General features: G+C 35.5%; 1 protein-coding gene across 5 annotated transcripts in view; it reads left to right on the top strand.

The window, feature by feature from the left end:
* LOC136034603 (uncharacterized) overlaps positions 1-25627 on the top strand; it is a 146162-nt gene that overhangs the window by 52128 nt on the left and 68407 nt on the right. For all 5 annotated transcript variants that reach the window (XM_065715876.1, XM_065715871.1, XM_065715874.1 and 2 more), the window contains exons 3-5: positions 73-230; positions 11097-11317; positions 21454-21611. In XM_065715876.1, the coding sequence (XP_065571948.1) occupies positions 73-230; positions 11097-11317; positions 21454-21611 (537 nt within the window). The remainder of the gene's footprint in view (positions 1-72; positions 231-11096; positions 11318-21453; positions 21612-25627) is intronic.

Genomic DNA, 25627 nt, shown 5'->3' with positions numbered 1-25627 from the left:
TCTTGTGGAAATTACCCTGCATGTTATGAAGCTAGATTGGCGTGTAATCACTTCGTATTTTTATTGTTCCAGAACACAAGAAAAGGCGAAGAACGAGAGAGATTTAAAGCTGAAGCAGAAATTTTGAAAGGTTTAAATCATCCGAACATTGTGAAGTACTATGATTTTTGGGAAACGAAAGGAACTGTTGTTCTCGTCACGGAGATGATGAATTCTGGTACCTTGAAAACGTAAGTGCGTCCTTAATATCCTCTGGCTGTCTTTCGCAAATACTAGGAAGCCTTTCACCCGTTTTATGTTTTTTAACTAATTGTCCCCCTCTGGATTGAATTTTACGTATACACCAGATGAGGGTTGATTTTACTATTACAAAAAGCCAAATGAAGGCAGAAAAATTGCCAGATGAGAAATACTTGCCAGATTCCACAACAACGTTGTAGACTTTAAGACTTGCACAAATTATAATAAAATTGGAATGAACATTAGATGTCCCAAATAAATGAATACTAGTTTATGTTTAAAATTATATGAATACGTATACTTCTCGCTCTGATAATTATAATAATGGTATGTGTCATTACTTGAACTCAATTGAGCATAGTGGCATTCAAAAACACCCATCTTCTCTTCTTGACCCTTCTTCTCCTTTCCCTTCTTCCTCTTCTCCTTCCCCAGTCTCCTTTCTCCTTCTTTTGTATAAATCTGTTCAAATTATTTTTTTGCCTTGAACGTTACCAACTTGAGAAATTTAGTTAAGTTGGATTAATTGTAGAAGACTTTGCCGCCCTTTGTCGCCCGTCAAATATGGCTTGGCTACTGCAACGATTTGGGCAGACATTTGATAAAATTATCAAAGTGGAATTTTTTTTTAATCGAAGAATCAAACCAAACAGAAGTTTGATTCGAAGAATATTTTATGCTATCTCAAATCTGAGCCCATAAGGCCGGCATTAACAATCGTTATATTTGCATGGCTAGGAGCTTTTGAGATTTTATACCAATAATTTTCGGTTCAAAATTGTCAGACTTTAATTTTAACATCTTAAAAAAAAAATCTTAAAATTTTGATGTCGAAAGGTGCTTACTGTATGCACACAATTAGTTTAATGAATGTTGTAAATTTTGATTTGTATTGACTCTTGAAGATGTAAAAAGAAACTGTAAACTTCAAATTTTTTCAGACAACTAAAACTTAGTATTGTTGGGGTTTTACAAATACTGAATGCTTCGCCTATCCGATTTTTCTAAGAAACTGGTTGTAGATGTGCTGATCGCTAAAGCCACTAATCTTGACCTGCACTAATTTATCATGTTTCAACTCTCAAACATATTTCTACTCTCCTTCCTCTTAGAGGAAGTTCGAGCTTCTCACTAAAATAGGATATTTGGTGCCCAGACCGATGCCCTTTAGGATCTGAGCAAAGAGTATCATTGGCATCATTGGGGGGGGGGGGTGTGGGGACCGGAAATCTTGGAAAACGCTTAAACCGGAGAGCTCAGGATGAAACTTGGTGGGAAGAATAAGCACAAGTCTAAGATATGTGACCGACATAACCAGACCGGATCCCCTCTCTTTGGTGGAGTTGGGGGGGGGGTAATTCGGAAAAATTAGAAAAAATGAGTTATTTGTAACTTGTGAACGGGTGATCAGATTTTAATGACATTTGATATTTAGAAGGATCCTGTGCTTTAGAGCTCTCATTTTAAATCCTGACCAGATCCGTTGACATTGGCGGAGTTGGAGGGGGAAACCGGAATTCTTGGAAAACGAGAAAATTGAGGTATCTTTTTCTTACGAATAGGTGATTGGATCTTAATGAAACTTGATATATAGAAGGACCTTATGTCTCAGATGCTCCATTTTCAATTCGAATCAGATCCGAGGACATAGGGGGTTGGAGGGTGGAAACAAATCTTGGAAGCCAGAAATCTTTGAAAACGCTTAGAGTGGAGAGATCGGGATGAAACTTCATGGGAAGAATAATCACAAGTTATAGATACGTGATTGACATAATTGGAACGGAACCGTTTTCCTTGGGGGAGCTGGGGGGTGTTAATTTGGAAAAATTAGAAAAATTGAGGTATTTTTAACTTAAGAACGGGTGACCGGATCTTAATGAAATTTGATATTTAGAAGGAACTCATGTCTCAGAGTTCTAATTTCAAATCCCGATCACCAGATCTGTCGACATTGGGGGGAGTTGGAGGGGGAAACAGTATATCTTGGAAAACGCTTAGAGTGGAGAATTCTGGATGGAACTTGGTGGGTAGAATAAGCAAATATGGTAGATACGTGATTGACGTAACCGTACTGGATCCACTCCCTGTGGGGGAGTTAGGGGGTGGGTTCAGTGCTTTGGCGAGTATGGTGCTTCTTGACGTGCTAGGACGATGAAAATTGGTAGGCGTGTCAGGGAGCTGCACAAATCGACCTGATAAAGTTGTTTTCCCCGATTCGATCATCTAGGGGGCTTAAGGGAGTGGAAATATTAGAAAAAATGAGGTATTTATAACTTATGAGTGGGTGATAGGATCTTAATGAATTTTGATATTTAGAAGGACCTCTTGACTCATAGCTTTTATTTTAGATCCCTACCGGCATTAAGCCTCTGATTTTCCTTTTGAATCAATCTATTGATTCTTAGAATTTTGCTCGAGCTCACACCATTTTTGCTCTTGGTTCTTCCGGCCTCATCACAAGTGCCATATGAGCTCTTTAATCTTGTTAGTATTAATTTTTAGTTTAATTTCAAAACTTTTTTTATAATGTCTGGCCTTAACTAACATCTATCAAAAATATCAGACTGAATCACGTTTTATGGTAATTAAATCTGGAATTTGCCTTAGTTTGGGCCATCAAGCATAGGAGGAGTTAAATCAAGCGATGGATTTAAAGCGATCAAAAACTATAGAAAAAACTATTCAGCTTCAGAAGCAGAAATCCCGTGCAGTGGTGCTTATCATGGTACCCTCCCCCCAAAAAAACATCACCGCGATAAAATTAAGAAATGTTGGCTCGTCTGACCTCATCACAAGCGCCATAGGAGCTCTTGTTTGACGAAACATTTTGCTAAGATCTTATTACTATTATCACATTTTTGTTTTTTACTTAATCGAATTGCCAAGGTCTAAGAGCTCGCTTATCTCAATCGAAACCCCGAATTTTTTTGTCCAGTGGGACCAGGGGGTGTCAATTCACCAAGACATTGGGAGGGTGGAAGTAAAATGTAATTTTCCAAAATCTGGGGGAGCAATTTTTTTTAGTTTTTCAATGAAAACACCAAAAAGGCATTTTCAAAATCTATGGGGAGAATCTAGGGGGCAATTATTCCATTATTCCTCGACAAAATTGAGGAAAACCTAGGTCATTCACAAATCTTGGTCTTTTTCATCAACACATGTGGCTAGTGCATTAATTGTAAAGGTAGCGCATTACGATTAACTGAATTTATTATTAGTAAATTATCTTTTGTAATCTATTAGAAATGTGAATGATACAAAAGGGTGTGTACAATTCCATTCTTTAGATAATGAAACTTGGGAATGCACTAAGTTCATTCATCGCTTGCTCTAGAATAGTGAAAACATGCTCAAACATGAATAAATTCCGCTAAAGGCTCATTGCTATGCCTTGTATTTATCTTTTATGGTTGTAATTTCCAGGTCTTGAGTTGCTTTAATAAAGATTAGGCACGTAATCGAATTGCATATGGTATCCACATAATCCTTCTATAAACTTTGGTGGAATTTGGGATATAAAAGTATTAGTAAACGGCTGTTAATCAAACAGTTCTCGTGGTAACGAACTGTAGTAAGGAGCGACCCGGCTCAATAGTAGCCAAAACTCTAGAAAATGGAATTTTGATGCCAATAGTTACATCAAAAGAATCGCATTTTAATGCTGATTTTAAATATATCAGTTTCATTAAGATTAGTCTTACCCGTCAAAAGTTAGGAGCTGAAAAAATTTGCCTCATTTAGAAAATAGATGGAAATACCCTCTAAAAGTCATACGATCTTAACGAAAATTACACCATCAGATTCAGCGTATCAGAGAACCTTTTCGTAGAAGTTTCAAGCCCCTATCTGCAAAAATGTGGAATTTCGCATTTTTTGCCAGAAATCAAATCACGGATGCGTGTTTATTTGTTTTTTTTGTTTTTTTTTTTCTCCAGGGATGATCGTATCGACTCCGTGGTCCTAGAATATCGTGAAAGGGCTCATTCTAACAGAAATTAGAAGTTCTAGTGCCTTTTTCAAGTGACCAAAAAATTGGAGGGCACCTAGGCTACCTCCCACGCTCATTTTTTCCCCAAAGTCACCGGATCAAAATTCTGAGATAGCCATTTTATTCACCATAGTCGAAAAACTAATAACTATGTCTTTAGGGGCGACTTACTCCCCCACAGTCCCCGTGGGGGGGGGGCTGCAAGTTATAAACTTTGACCTGTGTTCACATATAGTAACAATTTTTGGCAAGTGTACAGACGTCTTCAGGGGGATTTTTTTGGTTTGGGGGGAGAGTCGAGGGGGGTACGTGGGAGGATCTTTTCATGGAGGAACTGGGGGAAGAGACTTTCAATGGAGGGGGCGCAGGATTTTCTTGCATTATTTAAAATATGAAAAGTTTTTCCTACTGAAAGTGAGGAGTTGCATTAAAACTTAAAACGAACAGAAATTATTACGCATATAAGGGGTTTACCTCCTCGTAATGCCTCGCTCTTTACGCCAAAGTATTTTTAGTAATTTCAACTATTTATTCTACGGCCTTTGTGATTCAGGGGTCATTCTTAAGGAAGCCATGTAGCCCAAAAAATTAATATGAAATTTTGTTTTATTTATTTATGCGCGGAGAGCCAAGATCAAAAAATGCATTAATTCAAAAACGTCCAGAAATTAAAAGAAAACAACAAAAAAGCAAGTTTTTTAAAATCAAAGTAAGGGACGACATTAAAACTTAAGAAATTACTCCCTATATGAAAGGTGCTTTTCCTCTTAAAAACTTAAAACGAACAGAAATTACTCCGTATATGAAAGGGGCTTTTCCTCTTCAACGCCCCGCTCTTTACGTTAAAGTTTTTTACTGTTTTAAAATGTTGAGTTAAGAGAAAGAGTCAAACTTTAGCGTAAAAAGCGGGGCGTTGAGGAGGAAAAGCCCTTTTCATATACGGAGTAATTTCTGTTCGTTTTAAGTTTTAATGTCGCTCCTTATTTTCATTTAAAAAACTTGTTTTTTTGTTTAATCACTTTCAAAATGCCATTTTCAATTCACTATGTTGATAACTGAGCCATTCAGATGCAGTGACGAAGTCGACGGTATTTATTGGTTATAGGCTTAACACTCAAGAAGTGAAGTTAGGTTAATCCTAATGAAATATACCTAAATATGATGAAAGTAAAATATTTTAGTTACAAAATTGTGGAAACTACAGCAGAGAATTATGGAAATCAGGCCCCCAAAAACGCATTATAGTAAATGGTTTCTAACCTAACCTAACCAAAATACCAACTAAAATTTCATCAAGTTTAGTTTTACCCATCAAAAGTTACGAGCCTGAGAAAATTTGCCTTATTTTAGAAAATTGGGGGAAACACCTCCTAAAAGTAATATAATCTTAACGAAAATCGCACCATCAGTTTCAGCGTGTCAGGGAACCTTACTGTAGAAGTTTAAAGCTCCTATCTGCAAAAATGAGGAATTCTGTATTTTTTGTCAGAAGACAGATCACGGATGCGTGTTTATTTGTTTTGTTGTTTTTTTTTCCCTAGGGGTGATTGTATCGACCCAGTGGTCCTAGAAAGTTGCAGGAGGGCTTATTCTAACGGGAATTAAAATTTCTAGTACTCTTATTATTTGACCAAAAAATTGGAGGGTACCTAGACCCCCTCCCACGCTCTTTTTTTCCCAAAGTCATCGGATCAAAATTTTGAGATAGTCATTTTTTTTCAGCATAGGCGAAAAACCTAATAACTATGTCTTTCGGGATGACTTAATCTCCTACAGTTCCCGGGGGAGGGGCTGCAAGTTACAAACTTTGACCATCGTTTACGTATAGTAATGGTATTTGGGGAGTGTGTAGGCGTTTTCCGGGTGACTCTCGCGTTGAGGGGGGAGGCTGCTCTAGGCAGGGGGTTACGTGGGAGGATCTTCCCATGGAGGAATTTATCATAAGGGATGAGAATTTCCATGAAGGGACCCTAGGATTTTCTAGCATTATTAAAAAAAGAGGAAATAATTGAAAAAAAGTTTTATTCAACTGGAAGTAAGGAGCAGTATTAAAACCTAAAACAGAAATTATTACATATATAAGGGGTTTTGTCTCCTCTGCAATACCTCGCTCTTTACGCTAAAGTATTTTTAGTAATTTCAAGTATTTATTCTACGGCCTTTGTGATTCAGGTGTAATTCTTAAAGAATTGGGACACAATTCAAGCTTTATTGTAAAGAGCGAGGTATTGACGAGGGGACGAACCCCCTCATATACGTAATAAATATATACAAATATAGAAGTTCTTTACGTAAGTTAATTCGTATGTTACTTATATTTATTACTAATAAAAACATTCGTAAAAAATTAAAAGCTCTAGTTGCCTTTTTAAGTAACCAATAATTGGAGGGTGCTAGGCCTCCTTCCCCTCCCCTTTTTTATCCAAATCGTCAGATCAAAACTATGAGAAATCCATTTAGCTAAAAGAAATTAATATGCAAATTTGTTAGCCATTTTCCGACCACTTTCAAATATTCAATTACTTCCAACTGTATCATTATATACATTCGGAAGACTGTTCAATTATGACTGTAATATAGAATTCAATTATAATTAGCATTAATTATCTTTGCTAATATTAAAAATTGTAAATATTAAAATTCAGAAAAACTATTTGTGAAGTTGTTGATGATGTCTTAGGGAAGAGTGCTAAGACTGCAACTAGGAATATTAGTGAAAAAGCTTTAGGTTTAATAGAGAGTAGAAGGGGTTTGTATAAGAATTATCTGAGTGATAGGTCGTATGAAAACAAAAGGAATGTAAAGAATGCGGAGAAAGCATTAAAATATGAACTAAGGAGATGTGAAGTGGAGGCCATGGATAAAACTGCTGAGAATCTGGAAGATGCGACTAGACGGCATAATAGTAAAAATATTATACTGGCATATTAATAAATTGAAAGGGAGTGGCCAATCCGGACTAGTCCCAGTTAAAGATAGAAATGGGGCCACAATTAGTGATAAAGAAAAGTTATAGAAAGATGGGTGGAACATTTTGAGAATGTGCTAAACCGAGATACAGTTGCAGGGAAAGATATAGATGATAATGAAAAAGTTTGTGATACCTTGGATGTGAAGGAAGATTTGTTTAGTGAGGAAGAATTAGCGACAGTACTAAAAGGATTAAAAAATAAGAAGATTGTCATTTGATATATATTCTGATATTTATTCCTTGGGAACTAGAACTTCAAATTTTCAACCAAATGAGCCTCCTCTAAAGTTAAACATCCATCCCTTCCATAAAAATCTTAAATGCCCCGGGCATAACTTGCAACTTTCGCCCCAAGCTTTGGGGGTTTGTTTCAACCTCAAAAGCCTTGCTATAAAATATTCGGAATATTTTGAATATAATGGCTATCTCAAAACGTCTATTAGATGTATTTCGAGAAAATACGATGTGTGTGTGTGTCGAGGGGGGGAGGTAGCTGCCCTTCGATAACTTTATTTCTTAAAAAAGCACTATCACTTCTGACCAGTCCAATGAGCCCCCTTCAAAGTTTATGCAACGACTCCTTCTATAATTCCAGGGTTGGCATAACGTCCAACCCTTGCCCTGAGGGCTGTTTTTTCTTTCATCCTCAAAGACTTAATTTCTGGACCTTTCAACTATGCTGAACAAAATGGCTATCCCAAAATTTTGATTGGATGTGCTTGGGGAAATGATGGGCGTGGAAGGGGCTCTTTGCTCTCCAAACACTTTTGACTATTGCAATGGGCACTAGCCCTTTCATTTTCCAACCAAATGAGTCCTTTTTGATGTTTCCTAGAAAACTTTCCATACGAAGTGCCCTGATCTAAAACTAAAAAAAAAAAAAAAAAAAAAAAAAAAAAAAAAAAAAAAAAAAAAAAAAAAAAAAAAAAAAAAAAAAAAAAAAAACATTGTGTCAATATCTTTCTTTACTTAGGCAGCGCTATTGCGCTGCCTTTGATTGTGTTTTTCGTGATTTTTTTTACATCTTTTTTTCTTTTAGACATCATTTTTTCTTCTTCTATATAATCTGCGGGGTGGGGGGGTATTGGGCGCACGGAAGTATTTGCCGTGGTGGTATTTTTCTCGACAGGCTATTTCTGGGGGGGGGGGGTAAACGCCGGCCACCGTGCCTGATACCTATCCATGTTAACAGTTCAAATCACTTTAGTTTGTGTTCGTCTATTTTTCAAATCGAGACTCTTTTGCTTAGAATGCAATACGTAATTTTTTTTTTTTGCAGTCTACTTTTTCTTTAAATAAATACGTAGTTTGTTGTAATGAAAATACAATTTTTTTTGTGCTTGTATATAAATAAACCTTGTCTTCATTTTGAACTTTGTTTCGCTTATCGCATTCTAGAATCGTCGAAACAAAAGCAAAATATGCATTGCTTAAACTTCAAAGTAAATTTGTAGGTTTTATTTTTTTGTACTTTTGTAAATATAAAAGAAAGATATAGTCTTAAGTTGAAGTTTTTTTCCCATTAATAGAAGGGCAAGTCCTAGTAGCCTTTGGACTAGGCACATGTAGCTCTTTGATTATGTGGGTCCAGAAATAATTTACTGAGGATCCTTTTTATCACAGGAAAACAAGAATGTAGACAAGGAAGTCTAAATAAAAAAAAAACTAATTTGCAGTATATCATGGTTTTACGGCACTAGGATTGCACCATATAGCTATGCGTCTGGTAAGGTGCGGGTATACAGGGTCGTCTTATTTTTTAATCCCCCCTTCTCACCCTGAAACAATATTAAGTGTACATGACAGTGTGACAGGTTTTTTATGCTCTCCTTGTTTATCACTTATCATAGTAACAATTAAATCTGGCGTTTACTAACATTTAAGCTACCGCTGACAGATAAATAGAGTTTGTCTTAAATTCAAACCGTCCAGAGAAAACAATAGCTGGTTGTAAAAAAAAAAAATATGCAGTTTCAAATTTTAATTGGTTAAATTAATACAGTTAAAGTAAAGTGGGTATATGTCTGGGAATCAAACAGTTCGTGGTAACGAACTGTAAGTAAGGAGCGACCCGGCTCAATAGTATCCGAAACTCTTAAAAATCGGAGTTTAATATCAATTGATACATCAGAAGAGTTTAATTTTTTTTATGCTGATTTCAAATATATAAGTTTCATCAAGTTCAGTCTTACCCATCAAAAGTTACGAGCCTGATAAAATTTGCCTTATTTTCGAAAAAAAGGGGGAAACATCCCTTAAGTCATAGAATCTTAATGAAAATCACACCATGAGATTCAGCATATCAGGAAACCCTACTGTAGAGGTTTCAAGCTCCTATCTGCAAAAATGTGGAATTTTTTATTTTTTGCCAAAAGAAAGATCACGGATGTGTGCTTGTTTTTTTTTTTTTTTTTTCAGTGGTGATCGTATCGACCCAGTGGTCCTAAAATATTGCAAGAGGTTTCATTCGAACGGAAATTGAAAATTCCAGTGCCCTTTTTAAGTGACCAAAAAATGGAGGGCAACTAGGGCCCCTCCCAAGCTCATTTTTCCCAAAGTCACCAGATCAAACTTTTGAGATAGCCACTTTGTTCAGCGTGATCGAAAAGTATAATGTCATGTCTTTAAGGATGACTTAATCCCCCACAGTCCTGGGTAAAGGGCTGCAATTTATGAATTTTGTCCATTTTTTACACATGGTATTGATTATTGGGAAATATGAAGAAGTTTTGAGGGGGGATTTTTTCTGTTAGTTGGGGAGGGGATTAGCCTACGTGTGAGGATGAGTATCTTTCCATGGGAGAAGGGACATTGCTATGAAGGGGGGTCAGATTTCCCAGCATTATTTAAAAAACTATCAGAAATTAAATTTAAAAAAACAAGTTTTTCAACTGATAGTAAGGACGAACATCAAAACTCAAAACGAACAGAAATTATTACGGAAATTAGAGGGTTTGCCCCCTATTCAATACCTTGCTCTTTACGCTTAAGTTTTTCTGTAGTATTTTCAAAAGAGCTATTTGTTCTAATTAAACGGCATTTGTGGTTAAGGAGGTCATTTTTAAAGAATTGGAATACAGTAACTCAATTTATATACGTAATAATTTCTGCTCTTTTTAAGTTTTGATGTTGCACCTTACTTTCAGCTGAAATAACTTGTTTTTTTTCTATTTAATTCAATTAAGATATATCTGCCTTGACATTATGTACTTTTCTACAGATGAAATAAAAGATAAAAACGCTGGTAATAAAAAGAATGTATGTCGGATTTATTTTGCGCTTTGTTTCCCCCTATAGTAGGTCTAAATATTTTGAGAAAATACAAAAGTTGACTCTCATATTTATGCTAAACACCTACATCACATTCTTAATCGATTTGATTTTCTTTCAATTGAAAGCACCATAGGTCGTGAATTCCAATAGCAAACATTTAAACAGAGCCGGAAAATTGTTTTTCAGTAGGGGAAATAAAATTTATAATTTGAGAAAGTTGGAGGTGGGCGGACTGTTTGGCTATTGGGAGGTGACGCGAAACAACAAGTCCAGTATGTTTAGTTTTGTGGGGTGGGTTATGAACATTAATTTGAGAAACAACATAAGAAAAATGCTGTATAAATGATTGCGGAAAGTTATAATAACGGTTTGCAAAGTTTGGCGGCTGTTGCAAAAACCTGCTATATTTCTGCCTAGAGCATTAATTTAATTCTCATTGTGTCAGTATTTTTAAAGTAGGGGAATGTTTCCTTTCAATAATGACGTTTAATATTAGTTTTGTTTTGTTTTCATTCATGAGGAAAAATTTAATTGGCGAGATTGTTGATAAGCCGTCAAATAATTCTTCTGTTAAGCAGTTTGCTTCTTTTATTATTTGTGCACGTTTTTATTTCGTCATTTCAGTTTCCTGAAGAATTTGAATCACATCAAACCCAAAGTTTTGAAGAAATACAGTCGTCAAATTTTGAGAGGTTTAAACTACCTGCACAATCAGAATCCACCAATTGTTCATCGAGATCTGAAATGTGATAATATTTTCATCAATGGTGCAGATGCAAGTGTAAAAATCGGGGATTTAGGTTTAGCCACTTTTAGGGTCCGATCGACCGTTAAATCTGTTATTGGTAAGTTTTTTTCTCTTTTTTCACTTATGGTAAGGGTATGTTTATGTCGCTGTAAGATGATAAAATCAGTCACATGATCAAGTACCTAAGTTTTTAGTCTCTTGATCAGACTAAAAGATGCATAGCAATAACCTTTATCCACAAGTCGTTCTTCCCTCGTAGAATTTGAATTAGTCTGTCTTCCAGAATTCAGGATCCTTTGTCTGAGAGAGCGAGGGTTCGAATCCTGGTGTACCCAATTATTTAGTTTGGGACGGGGGTCAGTGGCGTGATTCTGTAAGCTCAGCCAGAGTCGACCCAGCTCTAAATGAGTACCTGGAGAAGTCTGGGGAAGGTAAACAGGAAGGGTGTGCGATAGCATAGGATGGTTGGCCCCCAACCCCCATCGTATTTCCTGGCTGAAGAGCCAAGAAATGAAGATCAGCACTGCCTTTAGGGACTGTAAAGTCTAATGCCGTATTCCTTACCTTTTTACCTTACCAGAAAAAATTACTGATTTCGAACTAATGCTGGTTATTCTTTCTGGAAAAATATCTTATTAATAGTGAATTGCCAAAATGTTAAAGCTGGGAAAAATTAATCATCGCAAATTTGCAAAATCCTTGATACCTACTTTGAAAACATGCTTTAAAATGTGTGTAATAAGGAAGTGAAATTTAGTATGTCATTACTGCTCAGAGATTTGAGGAAAAGACGGTGGCAAAGTTTCCAAAATGCTTCTCGGAACCACCGGATCTTCATCATTTTAAATATAGCTTTTTAGGTGGAATCTTTTTTCTTTTCGTTTGAATGCATATATATCTCACTATTAACTGCACAAAGGGTACTTGGTCGCCCCAGCCCTTAGAGATTAGCATTAGCTGCACTCCTCACTTGGTACTTGCGATTTGCAGCGCCCACAGTCAAGAAGTAAAATTAGGTTGATCCTAATCATACAAGATGAAAATATAATACTTTAGTAACAAAATTATGGAAACTATACATAAGTTTTTGCTTGGAGACTTAATAAACAGTCCGTGTGTAATCTCATATAAAAGGTGGAGTGGGACATAAAAAGTCCCACTTTTTGCTTGTTTTTTTGTGTTATTAATTAAAACAAACTTTCTCCGCAAAAGAAGTTTATCAAACAAAAAAGTAAATAGCAACGTTAAACCTAAGAAGAGCAAAAATAAAGTCAATTAGCAATTCAAGGCTGAAACGAATGAAATCACTATCAATAAATAAGTGAAACCCAAAACGAACCAAAACTACCACCAACGGGGTAGGACTAGTATTCCCTACACTTTCTAACGACCAGGACGTCATATGCGCTTAACATGCTTTAAAATCTTCTTAGCTCACTGTTGACTATCAAGACACAGAGGTTAAGGAAACTTTACGTCTAAGCGTATTTTCGCTTAACTAGCAAGGTATGCGTTTTTTTTTGCCAAATTTGTTTTGCCGAAATTTAAGTCAGCTTAATTGCCAAAAAAAGAGGGCAACACAATAGATGTGAGGATGTGCAATACAATAATATTGTCCACGCAGTATCTACTTTTTTTTTATCGGGGAAAGGTTTTTCTTTTCTTACTTTTCTTTGTTGTTTTTCGGTTTTGAAAGGTTTTAGAGTCTTCCAGAATTTTCACTTTTTGGGTTTTCTTTTTAGAACATAGCCTAAAGCAGGTCGTCTGGGGTTGAGGTGGGAGAAAGTCGTAAAGAAAGATTTAAGGGAAATCTAGACTTTTGGGGAAGATGTGAAGAGGTAAGGTTTGAATAGATTAAGATAGAGGAGGAGCATGCGTAGCTTTGCTGGCCTCGGGCTACTTGGCGTTATAGTGAGTCGTTATTAGTAGTAGATATGTTTTTTTATGTGTTTGTGTATGTAAATTTATGTACAAAGAACTTTTGAATTTAATGCGTTTTTATGGTAGTTCTTTGATTTAGCTTTATAGTTTTTTGTTTTTTTTATTGACAGATTTTATGACAAGTTTATAAATGAACTGGGTATGAGTTAGGAGTTTCTTGAAGTTGGTCTCATGCAATAATTTTAATGCTATATTTGAATTAGGAGATTCAACCCTAATGTAATGTATTTGGTTGTTTTGGAAACGCGTAATTTCATTATCTTTTCGGTTTATTTATCTGAATGTGGAAGCAGAAGCGACAAGACCTTAGTAATATTTGTTCTCATCTTTTGATCTTGTTTAAGCAAATTATTCATTCCAAATTATTAAGGCCCTTGAACCTTGCGATTTTTGTAATAATTCTTAGGTTTAATTTCTGTAGAAGTGCGACTCTGAAACTTGTGTTTGTCCATTAACTTTCACATTTTCCAAATTAGATAGGTCTAGGAAGCCATCTAATTCGGGTTCTGTTTTTTTTTTTTTTTTCAATCTTGGTTAAGAGTCTGGTCTTTTGAACTTTGCACTGGCCCTCTGTTATTTAAGCTAAACTTGGACTTTATATTTTATATTAGCATTTAACTTTGCTGAGTGTGTAAAAATTCTTCTGGATGGGAGAGGGATTGATAGTGTGGATCGGGTGATTCACATTTAAATTCCAATATCTATTTTTAGAAGTCACCGAGCGCAACAATTTTCAAAGCTTGTAAAGTTATTGTCGAGGCGTGTTTAATATTTCTAGTTAAGGCCCATTAACAATGGTGATTTTACTAATGCCCAGATTTAGCTAGCACTAATTTGAGTCAATCAAATTTTTCATACAAATTGCTGGTTAACTGAAAAATTTTGTGAAATATTCTGGTTGGCTCTCAAATTAATGGTAGCTAAATCTAGGTATTATTAAAATCATGTTGTGAAGGGGTTGATGAAGCATCAGCAGCAGGGAAATTGTATCATGATGAAAAAAATCATGGGTTTTTCATCTTTGGGAATTTTTGGGTTGTAAGTTGGGAACCAATTTATTCTAATAACATTAATCCTGTAGGAGTACATTGTTGACAGCTGGAAAATATTAGTTGTCTCAATAAGATAATGTCTTTCATTTGAAATTGTGTGCTCAAGTTCTTTCGATGACAACTTAAAAAAAAAATTATTCAAATAATTAAAAATATTAGTTTGTTTCCTTTAAAATTTCCAATCCCAAAAACCTGTTTTAATCCATGGATCAGCATCTTGCAGTACTACATTCCTTGAAAACGAGATCTCACACCTTTAGAGATTTGAGTTCTAGTAAATGTTGGGAAGGAGCCACCAAATTTGGGACTCCAGATATACATCCTGCAGTACTCTTTCGGTCGATTTCTAAAATTGATGGACTCGAAACTTAAATTCTAGGACCAGGATCTGGTTCTCGATATCTGGACACCTTGAAGCGGACTTCTGGAGACCCGAGTGGGTGCACCTACTGCCTTAATGTTAGTTGGGCCCAATGGTCTGATCTAGGCTGTGCCTAGAACTTGTGTTCACGTTGGTAAGAAGTATAAAAATGAGACCAAACTTTGACTTCCAAGGACCTGTTTTTATGTTGAATGTCGAGATGGAAAATGTTCACAATGGTTAATACTTTATGTTGAAATGGGCTAAAAATGGTGTAAATTGATGGTTTGATCTTGGTGGTCCAGAATCGGCAATTTCTATACTACTAACAACTGATGGTGTTGTGCTCGCGATATTTTATTTTCATCCCGATTTTTTATTCTGTTTTCTCTGTGTTGCTGATTTGAGTTTGTTACGATAAATTAGTGAGAGCTCAAACTCTGCTCTGTAGGTAAAGATCATTAACAGAAAGTTTGCACTTCATGCATGAATAATCAATATAATATTACATTTTGGAAAGTTGAGTATAGTTCTTGACTTTGGGATGGTTTTCGCTTTCCTTGAGCCAGAACCTACTGTAAAAGAACTGAGGTAGAGTTTCATGATCTAGTCATAGAGAAATGTCTGAAATTGTACCACCAAACATTCGTTTCTCTGAGTCATCTTTCTACTTTTGACTGGAAAGCTCTGTTCAAGCAGTCAAGCAAGAAGGGACTTCAAAATTGAGGGTTTGAGTAAATTCCAAAAGTACTTAAGATGTTTGTCCTTTCTATGGTCCAATCACCAAGATATTTTATTAGAATAGCAAATAGAAAAATTTAGAGGTACAAAAAAAGAGGATTTTTCAATGGGTCCATAAGTACGGCCATCAAATGTTACAAGCCGCTTTTGCTTGTAATTTCCGTCGAGTCTGTAATTTCATTTTTCTGCGATTGGAACTGAGACAGAGGAATAGTATTATATCAACCTCTTAAATGCCCTGAGTTTTCTAATTGCTAAGGAAGGTGGTAGACATATTCCCCCAGGTAACCCCCCCCCCCTGAAAAAATTAGTCAAGGGAGGTGCAGTTTCCGAGGGGAATTTCCCAGGGGGAATACACAAGACCCCGTTAAGGACATTGGTGCTTGCCCTTAACTCCTTATTAGCAGTAATATAAGAAAGTTGGCCCTTCCTCCATCCCCTCACCCGGCTAAATTTTTTTGGCAGAAAGCTAGGTATGTTTTGCATTATCCAAAATAGAATTTCAAAAACATTCACTATCTATATTCTTGGAAGACACAAAGCGGGCATGCAGCTACTCCGATCCTACCCGTCCGTTCCAATTTTTTGTATGAAACATGTTGGGTTTTGTCTAACCCAAGGTGTAAACGATTTCAGATCTGCCTGACGGGAGGACCAATGGAGCCCCTACCGCCAAATTTTGTGTAAAAATGCACTCTGTGGCTCTTTCTTTGCTCCAGATCATACAAGGAATTTCATTTGGTATTATTGGAGCTGCAAGGTTTCATCTATGGCCGAGAAACAATGCCCAATTTTTCCTCCCACGACACTTTTGTTGGTGTAGCCTATCAAAGACTAACCAAAGATTTTTCCGAAAGAGACATACAGAGGTCTCTGCAACACTTTACATTACCCAAGCAATGTAGGCCTAAATGCAGTTTTATTTCATAAACTTTTTTTTCCAAAATAACGAAAAAAAGAAACAAAACGAAAGAAAACATTTAGTTAAATTTTACGATTTCTCTGTAAATTTTACTGGGGTGATGATTCATATAGTTGAGTGGCATTCCAGGAACTTGAAGTATTTCTTTATACATATAATGAAACGGGTTATTGGCTATAATTATAATTGTTGTGCAATGTTGTTGTAACACAATTAATAAAACTAATTTAAGCCAAGGAACTTATTTTCCTTCATTCCAATATTGCAAAAAATAACTTTTCCTTCATGGTTCGAATTCTTTTGAATGGACTTATCTTGGCGATGAAATCAGTTACACGACTACCAATACAACTCAAGAACATGGTCGGAAAGTTAAGGAATATGGTTGAACATGTGGTATGAACAGATTATTTACCTAAAAGTGATTTTTCCTCTTACTTTTTCCATTGTAATTATACCATTGGTTCTATTCCAGTTAAAAAAAAAAAGAAGCAAAACATTTACAGATTCAGAACCGTTTGTCATGAGTTCCAGATCTTTCTAAATTAATAATTCTTAGACAGGAAAAGAAGGATATTTTGGGGCGCAAAAAGTGCCCATTAAAAAATTGTTCAAAATGACTTCTTGGAGACACTTTCTTTCGTAAACACATTTTATAAAAAATAAATACCTTATAATCAAGCATTTATTTCTTTTTCTATTTTCTCTTTAAACATTCTGCAGGCCATCACTGGTATCAACTTTAATCGTGTTGCGAGAGGACCACTTTCACTATGTTCTTGTTTTGGTGCCGAGTTCAGTTATTGCGAGAAAATGCGGACATTTTACGGAAAGTACATTTCGGAGAACTTTGGGTACTTCCTTGTTAGCTAGTACACACTCGAGAATTTGTATCGTGAACATAAGACAATAACCAGTTCTCACGGTCTTTATACCAGACAATTAGCTTCACCTCGGTGGGACACTACATTGTAGTTATATTTCAATTAAATATTTAGTTAGTATTTTGGTTAGGTTAGTTTGACTACGTATTTAATATAATAAACTTTGTATAATTCTTCCATGGGACCAAATGATTTTTTTGCTTGTCCTTGAGTCAGAGGTTATAGTGCATGAGCTGAAGTAGTGTATTATGGTCTATTTTGGAGAGGACGCTCTGAAATCGTTCCGCCTAGCTTTGGTTTCTTAGAACGGTATTTATGCTCTTGAACGGAAAGTTTCGTGCAGGGATGCTGGGATCGGTTGAAATTGGAAAATTGGAATTGATTCTAGCCTAAAATCTAAATGGATTTAAGACGTGTGGCAGGTTCCATGGCCCCATCACAAAAATATTTTCCTATAATTATAAAATCGAATAATTTGCAATCCTTAAAAAGAAGCATTTCGCTACGGTTGCGACAGTCCTGTCATCTCATTTTTATGGTACTTGGTACTAACCAAGTGACATATAGCAATCGCAAATTCTGTCGGTCTGTCGGTCCCGGTTTTGCTACTTTAGGCACTTCCAGGTAAGCTAGGACGATGAAATTTGGCAGGCGTATCAGGGACCGGACAAGATTTAATTAGAAATAGTCGTTTTCCCGATTTGACCATCTGGGGGGGGGGCCGTTAATTCGGAAAAAATAGAAAAATTGAGTGACATTGAGGGGGAGTTGGGAGGGGGAAACCTAAAATCTTGGAAAACACTTAGAGTGGAGGGATCGGGATGAAACTTGGTGGGGAAAATAAGCACCAGTCCTAGATATATGATTGACATAACCGGAACGGATCCGCTCTCTTTGGGGTAGTTGGGGGGGGGGGGGTTAATTCTGAAAAATTAGAAAAAAATGAGGTATTTTTATCTTACGAACGGGCGATCGGATCTCAATGAAATTTGATATTTAGAAGGATATCGTGTGTCAGTGCTCTTATTTTAAATCCCGAACAGATCTGGTGACATAGGGGGGGTGGGTGGGTGGGAGGGGGAAGCCTAAAACTTGGAAAACACTTAGAATGGAGGGATCGGGATGAAACTTGGTGGGAAAAATAAGCACAAGTCCTAGATACATGACTGACATAACCGGAATGGATCCGTTCTCTTTGGGGTAGTTGGGGGGGGGGGTGTGCTAATTCTAAAAAATTAGAAAAATGAGGTATTTTTAACTTACAAACGGGTGATCAGATCTCAAAGAAATTTGATATTTAGAAGGATATCGTGTCTCAGAGCTCTTATTTTAAATCCTGAACAGATCTGGTGACATTGGGGGAGAGAGTTGGGAGGGGGAAACCTAAAACTTGGAAAACACTTAGAGTGGAAAAGCAGCTATTTGAGTAACTTCAATGAGAATCAAAGAGCAACTTGAAGTAACTCAAATAGCTGCTTTTCCCTACGTGGATAAGTAGCGACAATTGGGTTTATTATTATTGGTGGTTGTTTTTATTTGTTTTTAGATTAGTTTTCTTTTAATTTTCTATCTTGTGCTGAAGACGCCTTGTTTGGATATAGGCGAAATATCCGCGTTGTTTTAGTCTTTCAATTCTACTGGCCGTCGTCTCGTTTGAAGTTTTCTTTTTGTAGAGTTTTATCTCTCTTGGTTGTTTATAAACCAGTCTATTGATTCATAGAATTTGCTAGAGCTCATACCATATGATCTCTTGGCTCTTAGCTCTTCTTGCCTCGTCACAAGTGCCATATGAGCTCTTAGCTCTTGTTGTTCTTGATTATGGCTGAATTTATCATTTTATTTTCTAATTTTGGGACCAAGGCAAAGGAAGAAGTACAGTGGGAAGAAACTGCGCCTTTGAGCCAAGAGACGTTTATATACACATATATATATATATATATATATATATATATATATATATATATATATATATATATATATATATATATATATATATATATTATATATATATATATATATACATATATATATATATATATATATATATATATATATATATATATATATATATATATATATATATATATATCATGAAAAGAGAAATCACCAATGCAACAGCACAAACACAAAAAAAAAAGAAACAGAAGGAGAAAAGGAAGACTGTTTTCCTAAATTAGTGATTACTATAGACCAGCACTTGAATGAGGCCTTAACCCTACTCATCCATACAATCACATAGGTCAAACAGCATAGCCATACACAATCAACCATAAAGAATAATCCATGGACAGGCAGTCATGTCGTCAATAAGTATAAGTCGTCATTTACCAAACAATAGAAAAAATAATAAAGACAAATAATTCAGAGGCAACAACCCAACACAAGGGCTCATCAGGAGAATACACTTGCCTATAGGGTTTTGCCACTTTAAATTCTCTACCCAGCCAAGTGTTGTGACTACCACAGTATATCCATGGCATCCCCGTGTCAGGTATCACCCCCAAAATACATGCCTATGAAAAAAAAACAGCAAATGTAAAACAACCAAGTAACACCAAAACAAGCTTATCCTGTTAATATATCCCTCTTTTTAGCAACAATGGGTAAACTAAATATGATAAATTTTATCAAATCACAAATATTAACACATTGCAAAAAAAAAAAAATTGAATGAAATAAACAATTATAGAATTCATCTTTACCATGTGGCTATTTTTAAAAAAAATCCGCTCTATTAGAAACACAAATCAAAATAAATGGCGCTGCATCATCATTTGTCGAACCTCCGAAATTAGTTGAAAATTTTCTTAAGTATTTCCAGATAATTCTTTTGATATTTATTTAAAAGTTCATTATAATGAAAACTAAATTTTTTAAATTGCCAAGTTAATTTATTTGCAGAAAAACCTCTTGATATAAATTTTTGGCTTAAGATTTTACATCTATTTTTAAAATCAATATAATTACTACAAATTCTTGTATAACGAAGTAACTGTGAGAAAAACGCCGAATATGTGATATTTGAGTGTATATTACTTTCAGGGAATGGGAAACTAATCACTTCAAAATCATCCGTTTTATTATACATTTTAAAACTTAATTTATTATTATCACAAATATTAATATTTAAATCTAAGAAATGATCTTCATGACCAGCGCCATGACTAGGTTCAAGAGTAAGCTCTGATGGATATATATTTTTAGAAATATCAATGAAATCCTTACAATTTAAGACCAAAATATCATCTAAATATCTTTTATTATTTGACAAAACATGTTTTAAATTATTTGGGATTATTCTTATCCATCATATATTTATATTCTAGTTGACTTAAAAACAAGTCAGCTATAAATGGGCTGGCATTCCCCCCCATGGGAATTCCCACCATTTGCTTGTACAAATCACCACCAAATCTTATATAAGTATTGTATAAAACAAATTCTAATAACTCAAAAATCATATCCAAGCTGTAACATCTCAAGTTAACTGTGGTATTAAAGCAATTTGTCCATATAGCTTTTTTATTATAAGTGTCTATTTTTAAGAACCTTTTACTAGATAAGAGGAAAGATTTCTTGATAACAGTTTTTAAACTATCTAACACTACATTAAGTGATAAATTAGTATACATTGTCGCAAAATCGAAAGACTCAATTCTTTTAGCTGAAACCATTGTTAAAGAATCTATCACCTGCAGTGAATTATTAACACTCCAATATGGATTAAAATCCGAAAACTTTTTAATACCAGAACAATAGATTTTAAGTTTATTTACAATTTCCTTTAAAATTAAAGAGAGGTCAGTAGCAGCAATGCGGGTTGGACATTTAGCTGCTCCAGCAATAAACCGCGGTTTAGATTTAAAGGAAATGGGAACTTCCTGGGAGGGTGTGAAGAGGGAGGCTTTAAATAGATTAGGTTGGAGGAGTAGCGTGCATAGCTGTGTTGGCCTCAGGCGGCTTGGTGCTGCGGTGAGTTATTATTATTATTATTATTAGTAATAGTAATAGTAGGAGTAGCATATATATATATATATATATATATATATATATATATATATATATATATATATATATATATATATATATATATATATATATGTAATTCCTTCGCGATATGTACCATTTCGAGGACTTTACTGAGTTGACAAATGCACTATTGAGATGCATCCTTAGAAAAAGAAAGAGTTAGATCTAAACTCTCAATTTTAAGATTAGCCGAGGATTTTTTGGACTCTTCCATAGGGAACAGGATTATACTAAATCTGAATCCACCCAAAAAATTTTTTATGTATTGTGTATTGATTCTTCAGACTTTATAAATATCTTTAGGAACTCCCGAATTCATGGCCCCTGAAATGTATGAAGAGCGATATAATGAAAAAGTGGATGTTTATTCCTTTGGAATGTGTCTCATAGAAATGGCAACAATGGAGTATCCCTACCTGGAGTGTGCAGGGCCCATGCAAATACTAAGGAAAGTAACGAGGGTAAGTCGATGTTTCTTCCACTTCTTCTGAATGTTCCATGTTGTATTAAAAATAAAGGTGCTAGTGTAGTTTGCTTAATACAGCTTTAAAGAGTAAAAAATAAAAAAATACATTTTTATGGTTTTGGATAACATTTTGTGAATATTGGGATATCTTTTTCTGGAAAAAAGTATCTATAGCTTGTTCGACAACACACTTGCTAAGGCATAGTCAGTAATGCTTAAATGTGTGTTTATTCTCTTTCAATTTTTTTTTTCCAAAAGTCAACATGCTTTCTATGGCGCTTTCCATTCCAGCAAACTGAAGTGTGTGAACTACGTTTATTTGTATCAATTCCTAATGCGAATCATAATTATTTTTATTTTTTTGAACGATTAGGAAATAAGTGTCAGTTGGTTGATTCCATGACGGAGATTTATCCCAGATTTGCCCCCGTATATGGTGAATCGTCATCCTCTGTTCGGAAACTCAATAAGTCACTCGCTTCTCGTCGAAACTTAACCATGACAACTATGGTCTTCTCAAAAAGTTCTAAAAATATTTATAGCGATGTCCCATCTAACATAACATCGGCCTCAGTCTAATATAATACGGGCCCAAAATCAAAACAACTCCCTCCTACAGAAAGCAACAAAAGTGATAAAAAAAATACACTAAAATAATAGATTTTTTGCGGCAAAGAAAGTCTGCGGTCTCGTCCACCCTTGAAAAAATAAACTGGGGCACCCTTAACTTCTGGTGAAGATTCTCAATGTGACAAGTACTATTAATATATTTATATATATATATATATATATATATATATATATATATATATATATATATATATATATATATATATATATATATATATATATATATTAAGAAAAATCCATGCTTATTTTCAAGTGTGAATTGTTTTATAATCTGTGCAGAAAGTTTTCAGTCATATGTTTGTTACCTTAAAGCTTTGGCCTGTAGTTCCAACCTTTCAAAATTCCATTCTGACAATGCTCTGTTGTTTAGGAATATTTTCTATGCCAATAGATTTTTATATTTGGCATTCGTATTTGTAAAACTATGAAATGTGAAATCATCCTAATTTTAATAGCGTCACACATGGAATAACTGTCCCTATGGCACCAGTGGATTTTTTTTTCAAGAATGGGATGGGGGGGACAAGCTCCCGACGGGAGGCTGAGATTGAAAAACGTGTTTCTTTGTGACCAAAAAGTATATTCGTAAATTTCACAAACTTAAACTTCTTTGAATATTGTTCGTCTCCTAAAGGCATGGATGCTGAAGTCCCTCTCTTGAAACTGTCCAATTAGATCGTGTAAGTGGAAGGATCTGTTTGCCATCTATTGAAATCGAACGCTTAAATTAAGCTTATCCTCCGATTTTATAGAATGACTTACTTTAAAATTAGAGCAGGAAAAGTGGCTTAAGACAGCTTTTAAGCTATAGAAATAAGGAGCAACACCAATGCAAATGTGAGTGCATACTACAGTGACGCAGAACACCATCGTGGGAGGATCCTATGTAGGAGGACAACTGTGTAAGGGCGTAAGATCCAGATCTATGAACAATGGCCTCTGCAAAGGGCTGCCTCGACCCTCTCGGGTACCTGCTCTAGAGGTACCTCGGGTAAACTATATTCCAACTTGAGGAGTGGCGCCCCTCGAGGAAATTATAGCCTAGTAAACGACACAGCATTCGCAAGGGATGCTGATGAATGGATAATGCTTCTGGGTTTGGTCTGTTTTGACGGGCGTTTTCGGGCTGAAAAACCTCTTCTTGGCTAATTTATCTACTATGGGCTGCCTCCCCGTAGTAGCATAATATTTGTAGACATGAATATATAATGAGTCGGAGGTAATACGCTTGGGACGGTCTGTGCAGGATTTCAACTCTAGAAGAGCCTCGCCAAGTACAGAAAACCATGTTGTGACCAAGATGGGACCAGGATTGCACAAAGCCTCCTTTCATACTGGAAGTTCTAGGGACTTCTTGCTGTCCGGTTCTAAGCCGGTTTAAAGGGCTTCGGTGTAGACTTGAGAAGATATGTTGATCCCCGTCCTTCACTGGTATCCGGGATCATTGCTTTTCCTGAGGCCAAAATAATTTTAATGATTTAAAGAACATGAAAATTGGAACTTGGAATATTACAACGTTAAAAAATGACTATCGTATTGATGTTTTCACTGAAGAATTCAAACGATTCGAACTGGACTAATTAGGAGTTTCAGAAATTCATATCCCAGGGGAAGGAAGCATGAAATTAGGTGATATATAATTTGTTTACTCAGGCAGGAAGGATGGGGTACATAAACAGGGAGTAGGGCCTATGATGAATAAGGAAGCTGCTAAGTCTTGTTTAGGCTGGTAAGGTATTAATAATAGAATACTAATTGCTCATTTTATGACTAAAAAGTTCAGGGTATCAGTTAAAGAAGTATATGCCCCTGTTGAACCGACTGACGGAGATACTAGTGACTCAGATGAATTTTACTTACAGTTACAGGAGGAAATAGACAGGGCCCCAGGTAGAAATATGGTTTTTTTACTAGGAGATTTCAACGCCCAGGTGAGTAGAAATAGTGATAGATGGTATCCTAGCCTAGGTAAGTTTGGTATAGGAAAAGAAAACAGTAATGGCTACAGACTTTTGTAATTTTGTAGGTATAACAATCTAGTTATAACCGGTACTCATGTGGTGGTAAGACAGAAAACCTTATAGATTATGTTATAGTAAACAGAAGACTGGCAGGATCAATACAAGATACTAGGGTATATATATGGATACTGTTATTGATGTTAAAAGTAAAGACTACCATCTAGTAGTGTCTAGCGTTAATTTAAAGCTGAAATTTCGGAAGGGTAACTACCTCCCGGAAAGTCTTGAGGTTGGTAGACTCCAGGATGAGAATTCGAGAGAAACTTTCCAGGAACAATTGAACACTAAACTTGAGAGTTTAAAATTTGAGAATGGGGAAGATGGTTGGAGTAATTTTAGAAAAAAATTGTGAAGTTGCTGATGGTGTCTTAGGGAAGAAAGTTAAAACTGGAGCTAGGAATATTAGTGAAAAGCTTTATGTTTAATAGAGAGGAGAAGGGGTTTTTACAGGAATTATCTGATCGATAGATCATATAAAAATATAAGGAATGTAAAGAAAGTGGAGAAAGCATTGAAATATGAACTAAGGAGGTGTGAAGTGGAGGCCAAATTGCTAAATTGCCGAGAGTCTGTAATATCCAGGTAGGCGGCATAATAGTAAAATTATTGTACTGGTATACTAATAAATTGAGAGGGAGTAGTCAATCCGGACTTGTCCCAGTTAAAGATAGGGGCCACAATTAGTGATAAGGAAAGAGTTAAAGAGAGATGGGTGGAACATTTTGAGAATGTCCTAAACCGAGATACACTTGCAGGAAAAGATATAGAGGAAAATGAAAAAGTTTGTGATACTTTGGGTGTGAAGCAAGATTTGTTTTGTGAGGAAGAATTAGCAACAGTACTAAAAGGATTAAAAAATAATAAGGTGCTGTTAGTGTGGTAAATGAGTTTCTTAAATATGGTGGCTCCGTGGTTAGAAACAAGTTATTGGAGATAATGAGTATGATTGTTGAAAAAGGGGAAGTACCTAACGATTTTAGGAAAATCTTAATTAAACCTTTGTATGAGAAAGGTGATAAGAGTTAGTGTCGTAATTATCGAGGCATTAGTCTGGTCTCTGTAGGCAGCAAACTGCTTAGTAATATGATTAATTTTAGACTGAGAGGTGCTGTAGACAAAATTTTAAGAGAAGAACAATGCGGTTTTATAAAAGGTAGAGGATTTGTCGACCAAATTTTGAGGACTAAAACGCCTTAAGCCAATAGTTTTATAGATTATGAGCAAGTGTTTGATTCTGTTGATATAAGAGCTTTAGCAAAGGTATTATCCTTGTATGGTATACCAGGCAAATACATTACAGTGATTAGTGCTATGTACGAGAACAATACCGCTGCGGTTAAGGTAGGAAATGAGGTTAGCA

The sequence above is a fragment of the Artemia franciscana genome, chromosome 13 (assembly GCF_032884065.1).
Source record: "Artemia franciscana chromosome 13, ASM3288406v1, whole genome shotgun sequence".
NCBI classification, from domain to species: Eukaryota; Metazoa; Arthropoda; class Branchiopoda; order Anostraca; family Artemiidae; genus Artemia; species Artemia franciscana.
Note: the sequence above shows the minus strand (reverse complement) of the source record. Positions and strands in the feature narration are given on the sequence as shown.